At 46.9% G+C, this 25,014-nt stretch overlaps 1 protein-coding gene across 2 annotated transcripts in view; it reads right to left on the bottom strand.

Annotated features, from left to right (window-relative positions):
• CFAP206 (cilia and flagella associated protein 206) overlaps positions 1–25,014 on the bottom strand; it is a 901,100-nt gene that overhangs the window by 367,121 nt on the left and 508,965 nt on the right. For both annotated transcript variants that reach the window (XM_069606378.1, XM_069606379.1), the window contains exon 8: positions 11,927–12,046. In XM_069606378.1, coding sequence (XP_069462479.1) covers positions 11,927–12,046 — 120 coding nt within the window. The remainder of the gene's footprint in view (positions 1–11,926; positions 12,047–25,014) is intronic.

The following is a 25,014-nucleotide window of genomic DNA, read 5'->3' as shown; positions in this document are numbered from 1 at the left end:
TCAGGCGAGCCTCTGGCACTAGGAAAATGCAGGATGCCATGAGGCCTAGCAACCTCAAAAAGTCGAAGGCTGGGAGACGTTGGGCATGCTGGAACTTGGTAACCATCTGTAGAATATCTTGAGCCCTCACCTCTGGTGGCGAGGCTTTTCCCAGGGAAGTATCCAGGATCGCTCCTATGAACTGGAGTCTCTGCGATGGTATCATTTGTGACTTCTTTAAATTGAGGGAGAAGCCCAGTCTGTGAAGGAAGTGGCACACGTGATTTAGCTGGATCTGAGCTTGTTCCAGAGAAACAGCCCTGATCAACCAATCGTCCAGGTAGGGGTAGACGTGAATCCCTTCCCTCCTTAGACTTGCAGCCACTACCGACATTAACTTGGTGAAGACCCTCGGGGCGGAGGTCAGCCCAAATGGCAGCACTCGAAATTGATAGTGAGAGTTGCCAATTGCGAACCTCAGGTATTTCCTGTGTTTGAGATGGATAGGCACATGGAAATAAGCGTCCTGAAGGTCCAGAGATACCAACCAGTCCTGGAACTGAAGGGCCTGGAGGATCTGAGAAAGAGTGACCATCTTGAATTTGTCTTTTCTGAGGAATTTGTTCAATTCTCGCAAGTCCAAGATGGGTCTCAGTCCTCCGTTTTTCTTTGGAATGAGAAAGTAAGGGGAGTACCAGCCCTTGTTCCTCTCCGCTACAGGTACCGGTTCTATGGCACCTTTCTCTAGCAGGTCCCAAATTTCCTGCAAGAGGAGCGGATCTGGAGCTTTCTGAGAGCTGATCCCCGGTGGATGACTCGGAGGTATACGTAGGAAAGGCAGGCAGTAACCTTGGGCAACTGTTTCCAATTCCCAAGCATCTGACGTGATAGCCTGCCATACCGCCAGATGTTGAGTCAACCTGCCTCCTACAGGTGTCCTGTGAGGGAAGTCCTCAGAGTGGTTTTGGGGCGGCTGATGCAGATGGTAAACAGGCACCTGCTGTTGCTGCGGCTTTTGAATATCTACCCCGTCCACCTCGGGTAGTTCTTCTTTGACCCCTTTGAGCCGGTCGTCCTCTACCTCTTCCGAATGCGGAGTAGAAGCGAAAGGACTTGCCCCTCGCAGAGGTTCCTGTGGGACGAAAAGGAGTCTGACGGATTGCAGCTCCTAGGGATTTTGCTGCTGCTTTTGAAGTTTGCAGTTTCTCTAAACTGTCATCCGCCTTTTTCCCGAACAAAGAAGAGCCATCGAATGGCATGTTCAAGAGCCTGGCTTGCACATCTGGGGCAAAACCAGACTTTCTCAACCAAGCGAATCTCCTGGTTGATGTACTTGCCGCCATTGCTCTGCTGATACTGTCAGCCGAATCAATGCCCGTCTGGAGGGATTCGCACATAGCGTCTTTACCGTCCTGTATAATATTCAGGAACGCATCCCTTTCTTCTCCCTCCGGGATGCAGTCAGCCGCTGTAGAAGCACACTCCCAAAGTGTATGGCTGAACCTAGCAAGGGTGCAAGTAGCATTAACAGATTTTAACGCCATGCTACATGCTGAAAAGACTTTCTTTGCCATAGCATCATATTTTTTATCGTCCCTGTCATGTGGGACAGTAGGATAAGCCATCTTGACATCGGTAGAGGATGCTGCCTGTACCACCAGACTTTCTGGGGATGGGTGTTTAGACAAAAACTCTGGGTCTGTAGAAGATACCCTGTACTTTGTAGACAGTTTTTTATTTACTGCTGGTACTACATCTGGGGTTTCCCAGTTTGTCATGATCTTTCTCTGAAGAGCTTTATGAAAAGGCACCACAGGATCCTCCTGTGGACCTTTGTCAAGAATATCCGTGAGGTCATCTTGTTGGAAAGATTGTGAAGGTGCAGACCACCCCATGAACTCTGTGATCCTGGCCATTAAGGCTCTGTAGGGGGTTTCAGCATGCTCCCCTGGGTCTGGCTTAGCAAACTCAACCTCGGGGGAAGTGTCTAACCCATTTGCCTCATGTAAGGAATCATGAAGATCCTTTAACCTGCGCTCTTCAGAGGAAAATTCCTCTCTAAATGGGTTTACAGGTCCCTGTAACTCAAATGTGTCTTCCTGTTCAATTCACCATCTTCTAAAATTGAGGATATAGTTCTCAATTGTTCTGAACTCATAAAGGGAGTAAATCCCATTTCCAAGGCAGAGGGTGCCGAACTTGTCATTATCGGCCTCGAAAACGTCGATGTCGTCGACGCCGTCGACGCCGACGTCTTCGAGCGTGGCGTCGAAAACAAAGGCGGAGGCCTCGAAGACCTCGACAGAATTGGAATTCTACTCGACAATCTCGAAGCCATCGACTTCGAGGACCTGGGGATAGTCACTGGATGTGTGGTAACCGTGACTTTTCCTGGCGTCGACGCCGGTGTCGAAGCTGGCGTCGAGTCGACAGACCCGTGTGTCGAAGGTCCCTTCGACAACGGCGTCGAAGACATCGACCTCGACGTCGACGGAACCCTCGTCGACGGAACCTTCGAGGAAGGTTTGGAGGTCATAGTCCTACTCGAGGGTTCGAGACGCGCTCGAGAGGTTTCCTTCGCCGGGTACTGCGACTCGCAGCGTTTTTGACCTTCGGGTCTTTCGACCAGAGCAGAGCATCGCTCTCGGCAGTCTTCAAGGGGGTCGAGGCCGCTTTCTCGAAGACGCTCATCATATTTTTTCGGAATTCCTCCCATTCAGCCCGGGAACTATGTTTCGTGGGGCAAGGGATTCTTTTTGGCGAAACAGAGGAAGAGTAAGACGGAGAAGGGGATCTTCGACGTCTCCTCTTCGAGTGCTTCGATCTCGAGGAGTGATGAGACCCACTCCGAGACCTGGAGCACGAATGGCGACGAGGAGACGAATGTCTCGACTTCGTCGACGAAGAAGCAGCTTTAAAAGTCTTACCTTTCTCCAGCTTCCCCCTACGCTCCTTCAGGGCCTTAGCTGTCATGGACATACAGTCCTCGCATTCCGAACAATGGTGTTCAGCTCCCAAACACCACAGACAAACTCTGTGAGGATCGGTCAACGACATCTTTTTCCCACAATCTCGACATTTCTTGAAGCCGGATCGAGGAGTTGTCGGTTCCGACGAGGAAGCCATCGAGTACGGATCGAATAACTCGAGGTAAATAGGATTAATCTGACTAAGAACTGAGCAACGGTATTCCGAGGCACTGAGTAAGCGCAGAAAAACGAAACTGAGCAACGGACGCTGCGCGCGGCCTTTATAGGCAGGATGACGTCGACACGGCGGCTGTCGAGGGACATCGACTCGGAGGACGTCGACGCGCAGCGCCCTCTAGAGAAAAAATTTCCGAGGCCAGCAGAGCTGGAAGGAGATATCTAAGATGAGGAATACGTCGGAGGACACAATCCCTTCGAAACATATTTTTTGCAACACATATTTATGTCTGTCGTTATCAGCAGTACATGTTGTGGATGGAAATCATTGTTCCAACTGCCTACAGCATAAGGCTCCCCCATGACCCCAGCCAAACCAAACCACGCCTATTATTCACTGCACCTAACCTGCATCCTAGCTCAGTGTCCACTATACCGTAATAATGTAACCAATGGTCAGTGCTCATGGACTCTCCAAATCCATGGGGCATAGGCTTCCGCCTGAAAAATAAAACAAGACATATTTCCAAAAACATGCTTTCAGATTATTCCTAACGTTCATTGTAATATAGTCCACCACTTCAGGCTGTAACCGTAAGCAGAATATTTGTTCCCATTCAAACCTACTGCTTCAGCCATGCCGCATGGCACAATAACCAGATTACTGTACACATTTCTCTTTGCTAACGGCCAGGTCCTTTGGCCAGACACCAATGTTATATTACTGTGTTGTGTATTTAAATTTTACACTTTTAACAAAAATAAAACACAGGATATATTTGCAAAACCTTGCTTTCAAGTTCTTGCTGACCCTCCTCGTGCATATTGCTGTAATCTCATCCAGCACATCAATCTGTACCCACGAGCAAATTTTTTTCTCATACAAACCTATCCCGATTTTGAAAAACTTTACCACACAGCCGGTACTGGTGGCCATGCCCACTTTAACCCCATTACTGGTCCCTCATGGCCATGGCCAGTAGCCAGACTGTCCGGGTCATGGCCTTAAGCCATGCCCCGGACAATCTGGCCACTGCCCATGGCCACAGGCTACACCTCAGTCACCAAAAGGTATATCGCTATTTTATGGTTAAATTGCTAAACCCATAGGAAGAGCACTTTTTGGCAGCTTATAAATTCGCTCCCCTGGACGAATCCTCACCAAACTTTGCAAAATAAAGTATATGGCCCGCTCTGAATTATTTTGCCAGGTTTGGTGAGGTTTCGTGAAGGGGATCCCAAAATTCTTTTTTTTCATAGACATAATGGGAAAAAACTTTGCTCACACCTACAGCCGAAACCACTGGATGGATTTTCACTAAATGTGCGGCAGGAGTGGTGGCTTGGTCCCGAAAGTGTGCTTTTATAAATTTGGTTTTAATCCGTCCAGTAGTTTTCTTTAAAACGGGTTAAACGCAAGTCCAAAAAATTTGTGATATCTGGTTCCGCTCCGCGGACCCATTTCCCTGTTCGGTCCGCAGATCGTCATCTGATTGGCCAATCGGGCGATGTGAAGTCCGCGGACATCGGGCGCGCCCGCTGATTGGATGGAGAAAAAAACATGAAATGCACCAGTTTTCCTGAAATGGCCGCCATGGTGGCAGACCTTTGCTGGTGTCTGGGGACACCACGGCAAAAAAAAAAAAAAGCAACATTGCACTTGTCAAACTCAACAAATCATTTCTAGGGAGGTGGGGGGAGGGTGAGGAAGGGATGGGATATGGCCATAAGAAGCCAAAAAACGGGTGGTTTTAATCCCCAAAAGTCTGCAAACACCCCATATGTCCGGGGACAGTCCTGTGGTGTTCACGGACACTCCAGATGTCCTAGGACATCTGTGGCCATTTCTGCATCACAGGGTTGGTGAAAAGCAGTTTTTGCACAGCTTATAACTTTGGCGCCACTCAATGAAACTGCATGTAATTTTGGAATTTTATTATAGACCTAATTCAGAATGGTTTTGCAAAGGTTTGTGGGATTCTGTCAAGAGGGGGCAATATTAGAGGGGGTTCCCAAAATAATGTAAAGGCTTATAAATGTGGTGCTATTTGACGAATCTACAAAAAAGTTTGCAAAAAGATATCAGATCAAGATATAAATGTTTTTCTAAAGTTTGGTGGGATTTTCTCAAGAGGGGGCGTCTCAACATTTTTAGATGGCTTAGAACTTTGTTGCCGTTTGAAGAACGTGAACAAATGTTTTGAGAAGGATTATAGACCCAACCTTCAATATTTGTGTAAAGACTGAATGTATTTTGTCAAGTGGGGGCTAAGTTATATGACTATTGTATGTATACACATTTTGACACTTTTGAAAAAATAAAACATGGGCAGTTGTAAAGCAAACTCGTGTAAGGAGCATTGGCAAGGACATTAAAGCATGGTTTTGCAAATGTGCCCACGTTTTATTTTTTTGACAAGTGTCAAAATGTAGCTACAAAAAATAGTGATGTACCTTTGGTGACTGAGGTATAGCCTGAGGCCCTGTGCAGTGGCCAGATTGTCCGGGTCATGGTATAAGGTCATGACGAAGACAATCTGGCTACTGGCCATGACTGCGAGGGATGCAAAAATGGTGTAAAAGTGGCCATGTCCACCTGGGACCGACTATGTGGTAAAGTTATTCGAAGTAGGCTAGGTTTGAAAGGGACAATAAATGTGCTTGTGGTAATATGGTCATAGGGTTCTACAGGCTGCCATGGAAAGGGAAGAGGGGCTCTGTACGGAGCCCCACCTTCGCTTTCCATGGTGGCCATCTTTGAAAAGATAGGCGTCCCGCTGTAGGAAGAAAAATCTATTTTTTAGCACCCCGGGTTCCCGCTTTGGGAACCAGGGGTCCTAATGGCCTTTATCCCCCATTGCAGGGGCTGCAATGGAGGATAATGGTCCGAAGCCCTTGTTATTTATAACGCGCCGAAGCCCGCAGACATCAGAGCGCACACAGACACACTTCGCTTGGGCCGATAACTTGGGCTGCTGAGCTGTTATCCCCTGTTCCAGTCCCTGGAATGGGGGATGAACGTCACATTATTCTCATTAGCATAACACAAAATGCTAATGGAAATGTTGGAAAAACATATTGAGTCTATGTACTTTACTGAGAAATGTAAAGTAGATGGATTCTATAAGATTTCTTTTTAGTTCTATTTTTTAACTGTGAAAGGTGGTTCCTAATGGAACCCATTCTTTTGTTGTTTAAAAAAAAATGTTTGCAGCTGAGGTTAGAACGTAAGGTGAGGAGGGAAATGAGGGAAGAGGCACCAAGCACTAATATGGAGGGGCAGGTGGACAGGGGAAGATGTTGGACGTGTGTTACTTCTAAGGTAGTGGGCAGTGTTTCTCATGCTCCTTGATTACAGCTTCAAACGCATGTCGAAATTGCTTCCCTCTGCAGAGTGTGTGTTGCAGTATATACTGTTGTCTTCCAAAGATATGGATCAACAGCCTCTTGTATTGCTTGCAAGGTAGCTGGTGGGATTTTGTGTACCACAGAAGTAGGCTGTGTGGTTACAGTATTGGTTGAGGAAGATGAGGTGGAGTAAGACAGCCTAGTACTTGCTGAAAAAGGAACAACCTTTCTGAGAGCATTGCATTGGTTGGATTTGGTGTGGCGGCGCATAGAGGTGGTCCTGTAGGACTACTGACCAGGTAGTAAGCGACTCACTCAGTGCATTTCACTTTGGTAGCTTTAGCCATTGGTGTTGTGTCAGGCCCTCCGTGGTTGAGAAGGCCCGTCAAGGTGATGGGGCCTGCTTAGGCCTGGTGGTGCAGAGCAGCGCGGAAAGGATGACAGGACCACACGGTATGCTGCATAAACCTGGACTGGCGCCAAGATGTCAGTTCCGGTGGTTCCTTTATTTTCCTGCTCCCGCCCCCTGACACGTGACCGGGCTCTTCCCTGACAACGTGACATCACATTCCTCCCAAATTTAGAATACTTTTCTCGGTCATAAACAATAACATTTCAAACAGGGTTAGTATATTGTAGTTAGTCTCTTAGGATCTTGCATGCTCAATGGTAAATCCCTTGTGCAACATACCCTTGGAGGCGGGATGATGGTTACTGCCTTTCTCTCAGATTGTACTGGGGATGACACCTCTCTGCTTCTTCCTCTAGGAGGCTTTCTGACTTGGCCTCGCTCTCGCACGGAGCCAGTGTTCTCAGTTCTTGGGGTGTGTCGTGGGCTCCCAGAAGCTCAGGGTCGCTTTGCTGAGTGGGTGATCCGGTTTCTCTCCTTGGGGTCCTCAAGCCTTCTTCCCATAGAGTCGCCGGGACCTTCCGGAAGTGTGTTATGTTCCTGGTTACTGTCTCGTTTCCTCTGGTGGCTGTGATCATGCTGTGGTTCGTGGCACTGACTGTCCAGGGTCGGAACTCGAAGTTTAGAGACATCTTTTTGGGCGCAGCCCAGTTCTTGAACAGTACCGTGTCTCCCAGCAGCAGCTCACGGTGGCTGGCGGCGCGAGTGCAACTCTCTTGTTTGTTCCGCTTGACCCGTCTAGGCGGGGACATCTGGGTCAGGTGCCACCCAGTTCGAGTGAATGGGCAGTTCGGCTTGTATCGGTATTCCGAACATAAGGGCGGCTGGGCTGATCCCTGTCGATGAGTGTGGAGTCTGACGGTGGGTCCTCAGGAAACGGTATACTGCCTTCAGCCAGGAGTGGCCTTGTTCCTTTGCGATGCGGATAACTTTGTTGAGCTATACCATGAATGGCTCGGCATCGCCGTTTGCTTATGGCCATTGTGGGGTGATCCTCTTGTGTCGTATGTTGAGGTCTTGGAAAAATTGGTTTAGTTCTTGGCTGGTGAAAGGCCGTCCATTGTCACTTTTGATTTTGGACAGGATGCCGTGCATTGCCAATATATTCTCCAGGGCCAAAGTCATTGTCTCGGCATTGGTGGACGCCACGTGCTCCACCTCCGGATATCTGCTGAATTCGTCCACCAGGACTAGTAGGTAGCCCTCCCCAGTGATGGTGCAGTAGTCTATGCTGACGGCTTCCCACTGTTGGTTGCTCCTTGGTGCGCTGATGATGGGTTCTGGGTTCTTGGCCCACCTGGTGGCTTGACAGGCTGTGCATGACTCTACGAGATCCATCACTCCTTGTTGCATGTGGGGCATCCACATCTGGGACTTTAAGTATGACATGGTTTTTACAATCCCTTGGTGCCCGCTGTGGGCTAGTTTGAGGGCTCTTTCTTCCAGTGCTGTGGGGGGTACAATACGGTGCACCTTAAGTATCACTCCTTCGGGGGCTACGGTAAGTTTGTGGCGGATCCAGAAAAGTGCTTGCAGCTTCTCTTGAGCAGGTTTTGTGCACTGCGCCATGGAGGATAGGAAGTTCTTCCAGTTTCCTGATTGGATGGCAAGAGTGGTGTGGGTTAGGATGGCGTCTGCCTCGGTCTCGTCGGCTACTTCTTGCAGGGTAAGGGCTCGTGGTCAGGCACAGGCAACTACGTGGCACACGTGTTTGTTTGTCTCCGTCGTGTGTCGTTCCTCCTGGTCAGGGGTGGGCCGTGGGTGGCGCGACAGGTAGTCGGCTGGGTTGTCGCTACTGCTCAGTATTCCACCTCTATGTTGTAGGGCTGGAGATGTAGCATCCACTTTTCGATGCGTGCTGGGGGGTGTGGTGCTGAGCCTTTGAATATCAGGATAAGGGGCTTATGGTCTGAGAATACCTTCGCTCATTTGCCTAGTAGATAGACTTTGAAATGTCTGCATCCCCACAGGATTGCGAGGGCTTCTTTCTCAATGTGTGCGTAATTTTGTTCCGTTTTGGTCAGCGCACGGCTGGCAAAGGCAATGCGGTGTATGTTACCTTCCTTGTCGATTCGGGTGAGCACAGCTCCTAAAGCCAACTGGGCTGGTGTCAACTAGGAGGAATGCCATGTTGGTGGAAGCGGACAGCGAGTCTTTGATCAGTTGGAAGGCCTGTTGGTGGGTGGAAGACCACTCCCATTTCTGGTCCTTTTTCATTAGTTCGCGGAGGGGGCTTGCTATGGTGGCGAGGTCTGGGATGAATCTCGCACAGTACGTTGCCATTCCCATGAAACTCCTTACTTCCGTGGCAGATTGCGGGGCCTTGGTGCTTTTGATATCATTTACTTTTGCCGGATCTGGTGAGACTCCTCTTGCGTTGAAGATGTACCCGAAGAAACAGTTATTTTCCAAATACGCACTTGTCCACATTCAGGGTTAGCCCTGCCTCTTCAAGTCTGTGCAGAACTGCAGCGAGGCGCTTCTGGTGTTCCTTGTCATTTGTTGCATACACAATGATGTCATCATTGATGTTGGTTGTTCCTTCTAGGCCATTGAGGACCTTCAGGATTTCGTGCTGAAACTTCAGCTGACGACGATATTACGAAGTTCAAATTCGTGCATCTCCTCAGTCCAAGGTGGGAGGAGAAGGTGGTGATGTACCTCGACTCCTTCGCCAATTTGAGTTGGTGGTATCCCGACCTGAGGTCTAGTTTGCTGAATATTGTCGCTCCGGTCAGGTCAGCGATGAGTTAGTTTATGGTCGGTGTGATGTGGCGTTCCCTTCTGATGGCTGCATTTGGGAGCCTCATATCGATGCAGATCCGTACTGCGTTGGGTTGTTTGGGTTTTTGTGCTACCACCAGGAGGGACACCCATGGGGTAGGCCCTGATGTCTTCTCTATTGTCTTCTCTATTGTGCCTGCTTGTTCCAGTTTGTCGAGTTGTTTTTCTACAGCTTCCCTCATGTGGAACGGCACCCGGCGATGGCGCACTGCCTTTGGTTCGATGGTAGGGTCAATGTGTAGTTTGATAGATCTGCCTTTCATGCTCTGGAACACTTGTTGGTGCTTCTCTAGTAGGTCATTGATTTCAGTGTGTTGGATGATGAATGTAAATTGTACTAGCTGTAGTTTTTTCGGCTGTTTTGCAATTTAAGTGTTTCACAGCCAGCATCACCAACGTAAATGCGGGCTCGGCATGTGGTGTTATGTGAAAAGTCTGATCTGAACGACCCTTGTACTGGCAATGGTTTCTTACAGCCGTATGCCTATAGTCGGACTTTCCTGTCTTGGAGCCTCGCTCTTCGGTGGAGCTTGTCGAACGCTGTTCCTGGCATGATGTTGATGGTTGCGCCAGTGTCAATGACTAATTTTAGGGGTTTTCTGTCCGAAAGGACCGTGCACAGTCTTTTCCGCTGCTTGTACCTTTTGGGTTCTACTGCTGAGATGAGGTGTACCCTGTGTATTCTCTTGCTGGGCTTCCTTCGCCTTTCTTTGTCCTGTCTGTTGGGGTATGTGCCGTCTTCACTTTCTTCGCTTTCACTTGTGTCTGGTGATCTCTGGGTATGGTCTACAGCTCTCGCTTTCCCTTTTCTGTTTGGGTGATGAGGTTTCTCGAGGAGCACATTTTCTTCGGTGTTCTTGCACCCTCTGTGTTGGTTGTTCATGGTCACCACTGTTTGGTGGATGTAGGCAGACAGCCGCGTAGTGGTTCAGGCGGTTGCACTTGTGGCAGTTTGACCCCCATGCAAGACATGTTTCTCCTGTGCCATGGGCCACCGCACCACTTGCATATGTTCTCTCTTCCTTGAGGCATGTGAGGCTTGGAGGGGTTAATTCCTCTGTCTCCCGGTTCTCTGGTGTTTTGGCATCTCAATATGGCTGCAACCTTCTCTGATTTCCTGGGGTTGTCTAGTGGAAGTCGTTGGATTGCGGCTTCAATTACTGCCACCTGGTTATCCGTGCGTTCTCGAAGACGCCCCATTTTGAGGATGCATGATAGTGTCATGTTCTTTTCCTACAGGATGGCCCTCCTCAGTTTCTCCGATGAGATTCCGTTGATTATTTGGAGGCGGATGGCAAATTCCTCGTCAGGGAACTCACAGCCGACTGCCATTTCTCATAGGTGGGCATGGAAGTTGTCCACCTTCTCACTCTCCCGCTGTCTGGCCATACAGAAGTGGAAGCGTTCATAGTCGGGATTGAGGTCAGGGTTGAAGTTGTTTGTAAGCGCATTTTTGGCGGCGTTGTAGTTATTTGCGTCGCTGTTTGGGATGGCGTTGAAAAGGCGCAGTGCCGCTGCTCCGATGTGGAGTAGGAGGAAAGTGCATTTTTTCCTGTCTGCCGTGATGTCCCTGGCATCGAGATGCATCTCGAATCCCTGTATCCAGATGCCCCAGCGAATTGCTGCCCCTGTGGAGAATGGATCAAAAGGCGGCATGAGGGTGGTGAGAGCCGGGTCTGGGTGTTCTGGATTGATGGTTTTGCCCGCAGATGGGCTTGAGTTCATGCTGGACATGTCTGGTGTTACGAGATGGGCTGTGGGCAGTGCGTGGGAAATGTTGTGTGGCCCGTGGAGATGCTGCATACTTTCCTTATAGTGGAACAGTTAGTTTGATGTCATGGGTGTTAGTCTTAGCAGGGCACAGTGGTGGCGCGAGTTATGGTTTATTAGCTAACCATAACTGGTGAATTTCTGGGGGGTTTTCGGTTTTACTTGTAACCATAATATGGATAGGTTGTTATTAGTGCAAAGTAAATATAACATCCCTTTAACAGGTTTTTGCACTGAATTTGCTAGGTTTTTATTAGGGCAACTAAACCAGAACATCCCTTTAACAAAGTTTTTGCATTGAATTTCATAGGTTTTTATCAGTGCAACTAAATGAAAAACATTGACTTAGCACTTCTTGTCCACTTAAAAAAAAAAAGTAGCTCAGCTTTTTAAATTAACCCATTGTTCAAGACATCTTTAGCACCAACTCAATTTAGCCAGAGGGTTTTCGTTATTTATTCCACATATTTCATGCAGTTGCAACACTTACGTAAACCTGGGCAGTAGGCACTGCGGTCTTTGATCGAACAATACATTTTAATTGCTCCAACTGCGCGCCCAATTGCTTTTCCAAGGTGTCCACTTGTTCTGCACATTTTTGCACATCAGACTGTAAAGCAAGAATATTGATAAGTCAAAGAAATTCAAAAAAGGTAATTGCGCAACTTGGCTTCAACAGAAACTAAAAACACTGCATTATGCTCGCTTCCCAAAAGCTACTTCAGCATTAGAGATTGCTGAACTTTGTCGTACACTGGCATAACATCATTATATAAAATGCCTGTAATCATATACATAATTAGAGGAGGGACGCCCGCAGTCATGTGTGACTGTACATTGTCACATCTTAAGTGTAGCAATGGAGCGTTACTAAAACAGCAATACAGTGCCAAGGACATGACTGGCTTCAAGTAATTGTGCTTGAAAGCTGACATGTAATCGTTGAGACACGTGGTAATAACACCATCACCCGTTGCACCATAGGTGATACCATTTGTGATGTCATACATAAGGTAATGTGCAGTGCAAATAAAGGGAATTAAGGCTCTGTAGCAAATTTAAGTGCTGTATTCTGTCACTACGGACATTTTCATTTGAGGCCTCGTGCATGTTCCAACAGCTGTCCAAACATGAAAGATAAAGCATTGACTTTGATTCTCACCTAACATTAATAAAACACAGGTTATTTACCTTTGGTCGTCAGATAGGATTCATTTCGGGCTCTATAATGCTATGAGTTATTTAAGTACCACGCTACTTTTAATGTATTATTTTAATAGTTACCTAATAAAACTATATATATATATATATATATCTCGACAAAATAAGGTTTCAATTGTACTCTTAAAATTCATTCTATTCAGGTTTTTTCAAGATAATCCACTGAGGTAAGTTGGTAAGGCAAATATGTTGCGCTAACCAACATTATTTATTTGTGAATTGGTGTATAGACGCCCAGTGTGTGGGGCGGACCATAGTGGGATTTCATACACGACATAGAACAATCTATTTTAGGCTGCACAAATTAGTTGAACTAATTAGTGAGAAACTTTCCAACCCTCTACTTACATCACTAACAGAAACTAAAACAACCCCACATTTTTCTTGGGTGCCAAATGTATACATGTTGTAAGAAAATTGATGAAAACATTTATTATGGCAAGAATGTAAAAATCATGAAGGTTAAATTTGTGCAGTGCTCAAGGGCTTAGATTTACACATGAATTAATTTTATTGTAAATTGATTGCACAGGTTTTAAAGCAGAAATACGTTTGATGCAAGGCTTATATTATAGAAAAAGTCTATCACTTCGTCTATTGATTTCAAATGTTATTTTTATGAATTTTTCTAAATAAATCTATGAGCAAATTACTTATGAGGGTTTTATTTAAGTGATCAACGACAATATACGTTCAACTAATGCATTTATATTGTGAGTCGTTCAAATAAACTCAACAGGTCAGACAAATCATATTTTTCTTACAAAACGTACACAAAGATGTGGGTTTCTATGAAAGATTACTTTTTTCAAAGTCTATTCTGCGGCAACTGCAATTATGCAGTACAACACTTTATCACAAGATGCAGTGGATCCTGAATGGCTAATGTGTTATGCAGGCACAATGCTATACAAAATAATGGCAATGAGAAATCACTTGAAAAACATAACCAACTATAAAAGGAGAAACTACTTACCATTAATGTTCTTTCTAAGGATTCTTCTCCTGCAGATTCCTCAGCAGGTAACCCTGTTGTGTTCCCTTCTTCTCTTGTGAATGGTGATGAGAGCTGCTTTGATATTGCGCGCGCTGCCCTAGTGAGCTTTTTTAAGTATTCTGTGAACTCATCTCCCAATATCGCAGCGCTTCTATGCGCATCTGAGTGTTGGCGGTGTTGGCGCAGTGGGGAGTGTGCTGTGTGCATTCGTCTCCCGGTCACGATTTTGTGCGGGGACAAATGGTGGTCCTTGCTTGGCTGATTTCTCAGCTCAAACAGCGCAAGGGGCAAACAGTAAATCCAGTTCTTCTTTAATGAGAAGCATAATTTCGATAATCTTCCTTTTAACAGGCCGTTCATCTTTTCTACCACGTCATTACTTTGAGGATGATAAATCGAGCACAATTTATGTTTTATTCCCAACAGTGTTGTTACTTCTTTGAAGAGCTCGTTCACAAAGTGAGTGCCGTTGTCTGAGCGAACCACGTCACAAATTCCCCAGCGTGGAAATACTTCCCTCACTAGGAACTTTGCAGCGCTTTTAGCATCAGGTCGTGCACATGGGCCTGCTTCCACCCATCTCGAAAATGGGCATACAACCACAATCATGTAACGTGCCCCATTACACCTTTCTCCCATGTCTGCGTAGTCAATGTGTAGCTCTCTGAATGGCCCAATCCGTTTTGGAACTGTTCCCCTGAGTGTACGTAATGTCATTCCTGAGTTGTATATCTGGCATGTTGTGCACTCCATTGTCAATCTAGATATGTGCTCCTGAAGACAGGGTACGAACCACTCTTCTTGTATCTCTGCTGCAATGTGTTGTTTTGTGTTGTGTGCTGGGGAGGGTAATTGTTGAAACGCTATTTCTAATAAGTTTACTGGCATTACCACTTTCCCTGAGTTATTTTGTCGCCAGAGTAAGTCTGTTGCTGATTGGCTGCACCCTCGTTTCACCCACATCATCTTTTCATCTTCACTTGCTCCTTCCTGTAACTCTAATATTTGTGATATAGGCATCGTATTGTACCCTTCTGGAAGCTCCTCGTTTGTCTTGTGCTGCAACACGTACTCACCTGCTTCATGTTTCTCAAAGTATGAGGCTTCCTTGGCAGCAGCATCCGCTGCCGCGTTTCCCAAAGACACAACGTCTGTATTGGACGTATGTGCTTGGCACTTCACTATTGCTACTACTGTGGGATCTCGTAGTGCCTCAATTAACTCCTTCAGCAACTCTGCATGCTGCACTGGAGTCCCATCTGCTCGTCGAAACCCCCTCCGCCCCCATCTTGCCAGACCTCCATGTACTGTTGTCATCATGTAGGCTGAATCTGTGTAAATTGTCACTGCACAACCTTTAGCTGCATGTAATGCTTCTATTATGGCAATGAGTTCTGCTGCTTGTGCTGAGAAATGTGATGGGAGGCGGTACTGCACTAGTGTCTCATACTCACCGTCTTCTAATCTCACCACTGCCAAACCCACATGTTTTTCTCCCGTGTCCATGTCAATCGATGCTGACCCGTCCACAAAGTACACCTCCCCCTCGTTCAGGGCATTCTCGCACACCACTGTGCCCTCCTCTCTTTCCCCTGTGTAAGTTGCACAATCGTGTTCCTGCAGGTCTTCTAGTGTGCATGCTTCTGTAATGAATGTTGCCGGATTCACTGTCCTGCATCGTACCACATGGATATTGGCGCTGGACAATATTATTTCATAGGCGGTTGCTCGCTGTGTGGTCAGTGTACTCTTTGATCTCTCAAGTATTGCAAATAATGAGTGCTCCACAAACAATGTGACGGGGCATCCCATTACTATTGTGGCGCTTTTCTATACTTTCTATTTCTATACTTTTACTATACGCGGCTGCAGCGAGCGATTGCTCGCACGCGAAATGTCCTTGCATTACCGCATCCAAAAGTGCCACTATATTAAGCCAACGGTTTGTGTCCTAGGGAAGTCTTTTGTGTCAGTACAGCTGTCATGAGTGTCCCCTTGCAGTGTGAGAACAGGTAAAATTTGCGTTCATAATCAGGATTAGCGAGTACTGGAGCACTCGAAATCAACTCAACGATTTGAACAAGGCGCTCATTTCTTCTGACCATTCTATTTTCTTGTTCTCTTGTTGGGCCTCCTTGAGTGCTTGCAGTAAGGGTCTGGTGTATGCTGCATAATCTAATATCCAGGCTCTACAATAGTTGCACATTCCCAAGAATTTCTGCATCTCCTTCACTGTTGTGGGTTCTCTTACTGATCTTATTGCTTCTACCCTGTCAGGGATTATTCTTTTTCCGTCTTTTGATATTAGCTGTCCCAAGTATAGGACTTCTGGCTGACAATATTGTAGCTTTTCCTTGTCTACTTTATACCCCTTATTTGCCAACAGGGACAGGAGTGTTACCAAATCTTTTCTGCATGTCTCTTCATCCTGTGCGCAGACGAGTAAATCGTCTACGTACTGAATGATTGTGCTTTCAACTGATAAGTTGCCTAAGTCTTCATGTAGTATGCGGTTGAATATGCTTGGGCTCTCACAGTATCCCTGTGGTAATCTGCAATGTTCATATCTCTTTCCCCCCTAGTGTAAATGCTGTCAGGTATCTGCTTTCTTCTGCCAAGGGGATGGAGAAGAATGCGTTTTTCAAATCGACCACTGTGAAATGTGATGCCGTTTTTGGGATACTGCATAATATTGATGCAGGGTTCGGGATCAAAGGGAACTCTTTCTGTATTACATCATTTAGGGGGCGTAAATCCTGGATCATCCTCCAAGTCCCTCCCTTTGCTTTTTTGATCGGGTAGATACATGTGTTACGTGGGGAGTTTGAAGGCACTATTATCCCTTGTGCTAGCAGTGCATTTATTGTCTCTTTTATCCCTTCTTCAGCTTCGTGGGACAATTGATATTGTTTCACTCGGGGTAGAATCGCCCCTTGTTTGAGCTTTATTATCACTGGTGGTACTCCATGCAACAACCTTACGTCATGGGGGCCTGTTGTCCACAAATTGTTTGGTACTAGTCTCATGTCATCATCAAAAAATGACGGTGGTGCTCCCACCACTGCCATCAACTGGACAGGAATCTGTCTAGCCTGAATCAAAATGTCACAGGGCATTGCTATTTCCATTATTATTTCGCCATCGCTTTCTAAATCTGAAAAGAGATCTTCATCAGTTAAGTTTCACAGGGCAATATCGGCATTGGTACACAGTACTGTGCGCCATTCACACCCGTCTATGTCCATTCCAATCACAGAGATCCTTCTCGCAGATACCTGTACAGCATGCAAGTCTAAGGATACCACTGATCCTGGTGCTATGTCAGGGTGCTCTATTGGGCGGAAGAGGAACTCTGCCGGTATTCTCCAATCCATCCTTTTCAGCTCAGGAACTATGTGGGCCAGCGTCTTTAATCCTTCAATAAACATTCTCTCGTCCACTGGCAAGCAACGTATTTCCGGTGCAGTTGTGTGAGCCTGTACTACCAGCATTACACGTAATGGGCATATTCCTGGTGTTGAACACACTATACCCCTCTCAGTGAATGATATTGTCATGTTGAGTTTGCTAAGAAGGTCCCTCCCTAGTAAATTTATTGGCAAATGTTCATAATACAGTAAGGGTGTTTTTACAGTTTTACCCCCCACTGTCACATCCAAAGCTTCTGTGTAAGGAACTTCAATTACAGCCCCAGAGAACCCCTGCGTCTCTAACTTCCGGTTAGATAACAGGAACCGGCCCTCCCTAATGCATGATTTCTCCGCTCCCGAATCCACCATGAATATGAACTGCTTGTCTCCTATCTGCGCCCCTACCAATGGCTCCTCTGCTGCATCGTAGGTGGTAGATAGAACAGGACATGCAAGTGTTCTCTGTGGGCTGTCCTATGCGGGGTGTCTCACTGCCCCCCCTTGGTTGAACATACTCCCTGAAACCACTGACACGCCATTATAGGGGGCTGGTGCTGGAGCTCCGTTTGCTGTTGTCGCGAAAGGGTTGCCTGGCGTGTAGTGCATAGTGTTATTGTTTTGTGGGTAATTCTGTGTTCTGTATTGGTGTCCCTGCTGTTGCTCATGGTGCCCCTGCGCTGGGTTCCTTTGCTGTTGTCCCATTGGGAGACCATATGGGCTCCCCGGATGGGGATGGCCATAATGTTCTACCTCTGGAAACCCGCTGTTTAGTCTACTTCTGCACTCCCTGGAGCAGTGTCCCCACCTCCCGCAGTTCCAACAACTCCCTTGCGCACCTCTGGGACCCTGCCATCCGTTTCCTCCCATTCCCGCATACCCTTGTCCACCTCCTCTTCGGCCCCTGTACCCACCTCGTCCCCCTCGAGGGGCCCACTCTTGCCACTGCGGACCTCCACTCTGCTCGTTCCACTGCCGCTGCCCTGCTCCTGCCCAATTAGTTGCCATCCTTCCTTGTATTGCTACCAGCCCCTCCTCCTCCTCCTCTCCCTCCCTGCTGTGCGGGAGCGCAGCCACTGCTGCAGCGACCTTCACCAGCTTTGTTTGTACTAGTTTCACTTCGTCTGCGAATCTTCTCTGCGCCACCTCCTTCTCCCTTTCTTTTATTCGCTTACAGTGGTGCACTATTATACTCTGAATCTCGGGCCATCCTTTCGCCTCAATACTCGCTATTTTGTCGAGCGCGTTTTGCACCTCTTTTGGGAGCCCCCTCTTTATTATGAAGTAAAATAATGATGTTGATTGATACCAGGACGTGCCCGTTTCTGCTCTCCACATCTCTTGGACCCGAAAAATGTAATCCATAGCATCTTCCCCGTCATCCATTGTACATTGCATTACTGACTGCAAATCTGGGGTATCTGGAAACGCTTCCCGCAAAGCATCCCACACCCTTGCACGCACTGTGTTGAAAGAGGCACCATCATGGCGATCGCAGTCTAACGTTACTCCTGGGAAGCCAGCTTTCACCCACACTCTGTCAGCCTGATCCCCTACTGCTGATACTAGCAAACTTTTCACGTCCACTATCGCTACAGGTACCCCGGCTGTGTGTTTCTCAAAAGCATATATCCACTTGCTCGCCCCTCCTGATAGTGGGGGCAATAACTTTAGTAAATTGGCCTTATCCATCTGAGCCCAGGGTATGTAATTCGGCCTCCCTCCTCCCCTGTGTATTAGTGGGAGCTGCAACTTTCCCTTTGTCGTTGTATCTGTACTCACCTTCATTCCTGATTTTCCTAACAATGCCATTTTTCCCAACCTGTTCCTTAATCGCCCTGTCCATTCATCATCCATCGTTCTCATTGAGCATGCGCCATCCAACCCTTCGCTTCCCCTCCCATTGCCATACTTAGCCTTTCACTTTCTTCTAAATCATCCCCTATATCACATAGTAGCTCCCCTCTGCCTCCTGTGGGCCTCTCTTCGTTATCAGTACATCCTTCCCTTTCCTCTAGTTCAATTATTCGTGTTGGTTCTTCCTGTATCCTAAACAGTATCTTGCCTTTTTTCCACCCTTCTTCAAATGTTCTACTCTCGCTCTGTGCTCTGGATGCATGCTCTGATCTAGCTGCATTAAGTGCAGTCCGCTCGCATATACTTTTTATTCTCGAGAGCTCATCTTTGGCTAGAGAGCCTTGATTCTAAATCGCCTGTTAATTTTTCTATGTCCACCCTTGGTGTGCTCACCTGTTCTCGCTCCCTATGACTCTCGTATGGCGGGGGTGTTGTTGGCCCTTGGGTGGTGATAGTTGTTGATGGGGGCACATAAAATGGGTCACTGTATCCCTCCGCGGGCACTGGCTTGTTTAGTATTGGCTACAACCTAGTTACCTCCATCGGTGGTACCTCTTCAGACAATACTTATCATCTTTTTGTATCATTAGTGGATTGTCAGTGGTAGATGGTAGATCAGGATCTAACTCCCTTGCCTTAGGCGGGGGTATCTCTTCAAACAGCCTCCATAGGTCTAGTATTTCCCTCCTATTATGCAACTTTTTCCCCTTGTATTTCAAACAAATGCATGTGGCTACCATATCTAGGATACTCTTGTCAAATGAACCCCCTTTGGGCCATATCCGAGGTAACCCTTCCCCCTTCAACTCTGTGATCCATTGGTCATGAAATTTCTTAATCCGTTCTGCATACCCAGGTAGGTTCTTACAAATATGTGATAAGGGTGTTTCTGCCCCCATACTTCGTGCTCACCTGACACTTATGTATCTCTATATATCTCGATATTTCAATATAAACGTATCACCATGTGAGTTCGCGTATTTATGTCTTACTGAATCGTGGGGACCTGCGTATTTCTCCCTCCACCTGCACACCATAAGAACGGCTGCGCACAGCCTCTATTCTATCCTCTTTAGGGGCACGTACAAGAGCAAACCATCAGTAATTTCGACAATGTTACCCCACAAATCAAAAAGGTAAACACTCACTTCCCCACATTACTCTCGTCTTTATGATATTTCGTCTAGTCACACTTACCATGACCATTCCATAGCTATACATTTCTGACCACTTTTACACATCCATTATACAAAAATATGTTCTGACACATATGATGTTCACACACCCATAGTAGCACTCTATTCACAGTTCAATTTGTCCTCCCTTTCCTCCCTACCGGGTGTCCCGGTTCGTCTTATTCTGATATATATATATATATATATATATGTTTGTTTCTCAATTTTAAAGTAAAACTGTCTTTCTCTTTAGCTTATGTCTTTGTTTTTGTACTAACCCACTTTTATTTTCCCGTAAACCTAAAGAAAAGAATATAAAGAATAGCAATCACTAATATATTCTCTGTGTCTTCCTTTACCAGACACCTTTATCTCATTTTCCACTTCTTCATATATTCCCAGTACTAGTCAAGATAGCACTATGCGGCGCCGCCTTCCACCCCCTCGCGGAGCTAGGTTCCCGTCACTTTATCTCTATTCACTTCTTAATCCTAATGGCCATATGCAAAGAAAAAAGCAAAGAAAGTTTAAGATGGTCTTAGTAGACCCAAAGTGCCCCTTTTTAACCAGCCTCGTTCCCTGTCCTAAATTTCCTCCTCTACTCCCTTTATGATCGCTTGCACTCAATACTCACATGCCCGTCTTGAACCGAGAGTCTCCGAAACTGGGTCCGTCCACAACAGTCGGCCCCGGCGAGCGGTACTCAAAGGGGATTTTTCAACGGGGATCCCGTACCCTCCCTCTGTTGAGTGCGCACTTCTGAGCGTACCGGTCGCCGCTGGCGGGCAGCCTCCCGTAGCCGGCGCACTGTGCGTATCCCTTTTCGACCAGAGAATTTCGTGCCAAAGGGGACGGTAGGGATATGTTGGGAGAAAAATAATAATCACAACGGGGTCACCACTGAAGGCAAGCGTCCCCAACCAGCACGATCCTCCCCGCAATGAGAGACAATGATGGACTCTCCCAGGATGGGAATAAGGCCAAGACAAAGTGCGGGTAAGCGTAAATGGGAGTTTATCAATCAGAATAGGGCATGCAAAGAACTCTGCAAACTCCGAGAGCGCTCTGTCTGACAATAGCAAAGACAGGCGTATATATTTACAAAAAACGTCATCAGAACCTACATACTATAGGGGGCACAAGTTCATTGGCATTGGGTGGCGACGACTAGCTATAGGTGCTGCTGCGATGTGGTAGGCCGCGGCTGGAGGATGTCACTGGTTAGCCTCGTGGGTTGGGCTGGGCCTGGCGGGTCAGCTGGGTTCATCCGGGCGGTGTCGTTGTGCCACTGTGGCCAGTGTCAGAGATGAATGTCTTTTCCTGACTTCTTTGCCCTAGGCCATGCACACCGCAGTCATTCAACCATTTGCAATATTATCTTCTTTAGTAAATCTTCCAATAGGTTATTCTACAGGTTAATGCAACAGAGGAGGAATGCACCTAGAGTGGGGTTTGTTGGCGATTCATCAGTACATGGTTACCAGCGTCCTGTTGACCGGGTACCATAGGTCGTGGGGTTGGGTCTCGGGGCATGGGGCAGGCGGTACATGTCATCATGTCTTGTTAGAAGTCATTATGGATGTGTTGCTGTGATGTTGCCATAATATTGGATGTCCTAATTCTACAGGGGCCATTAACCTAAGGTTAGCCGGTGGGTCGTGGGGCTTAAGAAAGGGCGCCTCTGGATTTGTGTTTTCAGGCTGAGGTTTACTGCTGGGTTGTAAATAATACAGGTGGCGGGCCGTGGCCTTGGGTGCTGCAGAGGGAACTACAAATCTTTGAAGTGGCTCCAGCCGAGTTGGGGGAGGTGGGGCAGTGCGGCACAGGCCTCTGCGTTCTCGTCTGGCAGGCTTTGCTGGGAGGGAGGGGGAATGGCCTTGCACGTGCCCACAAAGGTCTTTTCCTCGTGTGTTGCCGATTTTAGGTGGAAGTAGCATTAACATTCAAATAATATACAATACTAATCGAGTAATTCTAAAGCTCACGTTTTACATTGTTAATGCCTCTCATATAACCAATCCAAGCACATTACTTCTACACTATGTTTTTGACAACTACAACATTTTGTTATATGCTTATACATTCGCGGTGAGTGAGGTAGTAGTGAGGTTGGTGGAGCACATAGAAACAACTCGCCACTGAGACTGACGGCAGTGGCACATAGTGGGCTTGGACACACACACATGAAGGGTGCATTTTCATGCACCCTTTACACGAGCCCTCAATATGGTTGCATTTGTCTTTCTTTGCACTCTATCAGCATTAGTTCGGTTATGGCGCGGGACCGTGGGGTGTAATCTTTTCAATGATACACATAACAAAAAAACCCTGGGACACTTTTACTATCTGTGCATAACTGCAGTGATGTGGGTGCTTCATTCCTAATGTCATATGAGCACGCATTCTGCCATATTTATACATTTTACAGGTTTTTTAGTCAGAGAGGTTGTGGAGAGAACGCTTCCATCACAGGTAGTTTTGTCATTAGTATTTGGGAACTTTGCTTTTATCAAAGGACCATTTTACAGTTCTTTTTCCACCCAGGCCCTGCTGGCCGGGTCATGCTGGGAGCAGCGATACACTGCGGAAGGTGAAATGTTACAGTGTTGGTATCTTACACTAGCTCATGTCCGTCTTGTTCGTGGGAACGGGCTCTCAGCGGATCTGCCAGAGAGCTGTGGCCACAGGGATAATTGAAACTTTCCGAAGGTGGGGGCCGCGCTGCGGTGCGCAGGGCTCACACCGTCTTCATTAGACAAAATGGTTTCCGAGGCCTAGCTAAATTCAGCAGGTTTGGTCAATGTCTTCGGCAGGTGACCCACCCACCACCTGGGCCCTGGTGGTATGGAGGGGACCCCCTGACGAGCCATGGCCCTCACCTGGGGAGAGGGTGCAGGGGAGGGGGGTCTTTTGGACCAATCCTCCCCTACAGTTTCTATGAAAGATTACTTTTTTCAAAGTCTATTCTGCGGCAACTGCAATTATGCAGTACAACACTTTATCACAAGATGCAGTGGATCCTGAATGGCTACTAATGTGTTATGCAGGCACAATGCTATACAAAATAATGCCAATGAGAAATACCTTGAAAAACATAACCAACTATAAAAGGAGAAACTACTTACCATTAATGTTCTTTCTAAGGATTCTTCTCCTGCAGATTCCTCAGCAGATAAGCAGCCGCAGAGAAAGAATCCATAGGATTCGGGCTGAAAATAGCCACAAACATTTTCTTTTGAGGCACAGGACTGTACTGAACGTCACTGACTGACAGCATTACCACATCAAGTCATCAACCTGAGTGAAACCAAATATAAACTGCAGACCACTTTCATAGTAGGGTTGGATGGGTAGGTGATGAGGAATCTGCGGGAGAAGAATCCATTGAACAAACATTATTGGCAAGTAAATTTGCCTTCAATGGATTGCATTCTACCACAGATTCCTTATCAGATAGAGTGTCAAAGCAGTACAGAGTGAGGAGGCGAGATTAAAGCCCTTAAACTAGGAGGTTCTGCAAAACCGCTCTGCCGAATCGAGCATCTGGACCACGTGCAACATCCAGGCAGTAATGCGTGGAGCGACAACCACGTTGCTGCTCGACATATTTCCTTTACTGGTACACCACCATGCAACGCAGATGATGCTGCCATACCCCTGGTGGAATGTACCCTTAAGAAGAACTTAAGAAGCGCTTTTGTACAGAGCTCCCTGGCCACTTCTAAAGGGAGTACCAGAGAGCCAAAATCAAACCGTTACAACTCATTGTGAGGAATGAATCTGTGTTGTTCCTGGATGATAAGAAATATATGACAGGTTACAGTCACAAAGCAACCACATGTAGTCGGGACTTCACAGTCCTGACTATAACCACCACCCAAGGGATACATGCTAAAATACAGGACCAGCTGACGACGGAAGAAGAAATATTTCTGGGAAACATGACACTGACGAATGCCAGGGACAAGTCTTTTGTACCCTCAAACAATTCTTCAGAAAAATCAGACTGAAATCTTACTTCAGTGACAACACCAGGACCGAGACTGAACTTGACACAGGACTCAGGATAAAATGGAGATCATCTCTTTTGAAAAATGTGTCCTCAAGGAGATGGCGACAATACATTCCAGGAAACACCAAATCAGACACAATCTATCAGTGAGTGAGAGAGCTTCTCTCAAATCTCTTAGCAGCAACAAAGAAATGGTCATCAAGCCAGCAGACAAGGGGGGAGGTATCGTTATTCAGTCCTTGGAACAATACCAACAAATGGTGGGAGACCTCATCTATGATACTACAAAAGGCGCAAAAAGGATACTTCAGCAGAAATATCAAAACGGTCAATCTCTGCAGAGGAAGCCTGTAAAGCTATACTTTCCCTCCTCAACGGTAAAGCCCCAGGGCTAGATGGAATAACTGCAGAATTCTTTAAGGCATATATTGACTTAATGATTCCCAACCTCCTGAGCATGTATGAAAACGCACTATCTAGGGGCACCCTCCCAGAATCCACTAGGTCAGCGCTAGTGACAGTGCTTCTAAAACCCGATAAAGACTCCTGGCAGCTAACATCGTATAGCCTGTTGTCATTGATCAACACTGACAACAAAATACTCGCCAAGATACTAGCAGACCGTATCCTCCGGCACATGCCTGCATTAATCCTACTGGAACAGGCGGGATTCATTCCGGGCCGATCTACACAGAACAACCTTAGACGACTATTCACCCTAATGCATAATGTAGATCTGGAGAAGTGGCGGTCGTGGCCCTTGATGCAGAGAAGGCCTTCGACTCTGTCGAGTGGCCCTTCCTCTTCGAGGTCCTCAATGGCTCAGGATTCGGCCTTACATATTTTCTCTGGGTTAAATTACTATACACAGCCTCCAGGGCGGCTGTGATCACCAATGGTGTAGTCCCG

Source organism: Ambystoma mexicanum, chromosome 4p (genome assembly GCF_040938575.1).
Source record: "Ambystoma mexicanum isolate Mex_15411 chromosome 4p, UKY_AmexF1_1, whole genome shotgun sequence".
In the NCBI taxonomy this organism is placed as follows: domain Eukaryota; kingdom Metazoa; phylum Chordata; class Amphibia; order Caudata; family Ambystomatidae; genus Ambystoma; species Ambystoma mexicanum.
Note: the sequence above shows the minus strand (reverse complement) of the source record. Positions and strands in the feature narration are given on the sequence as shown.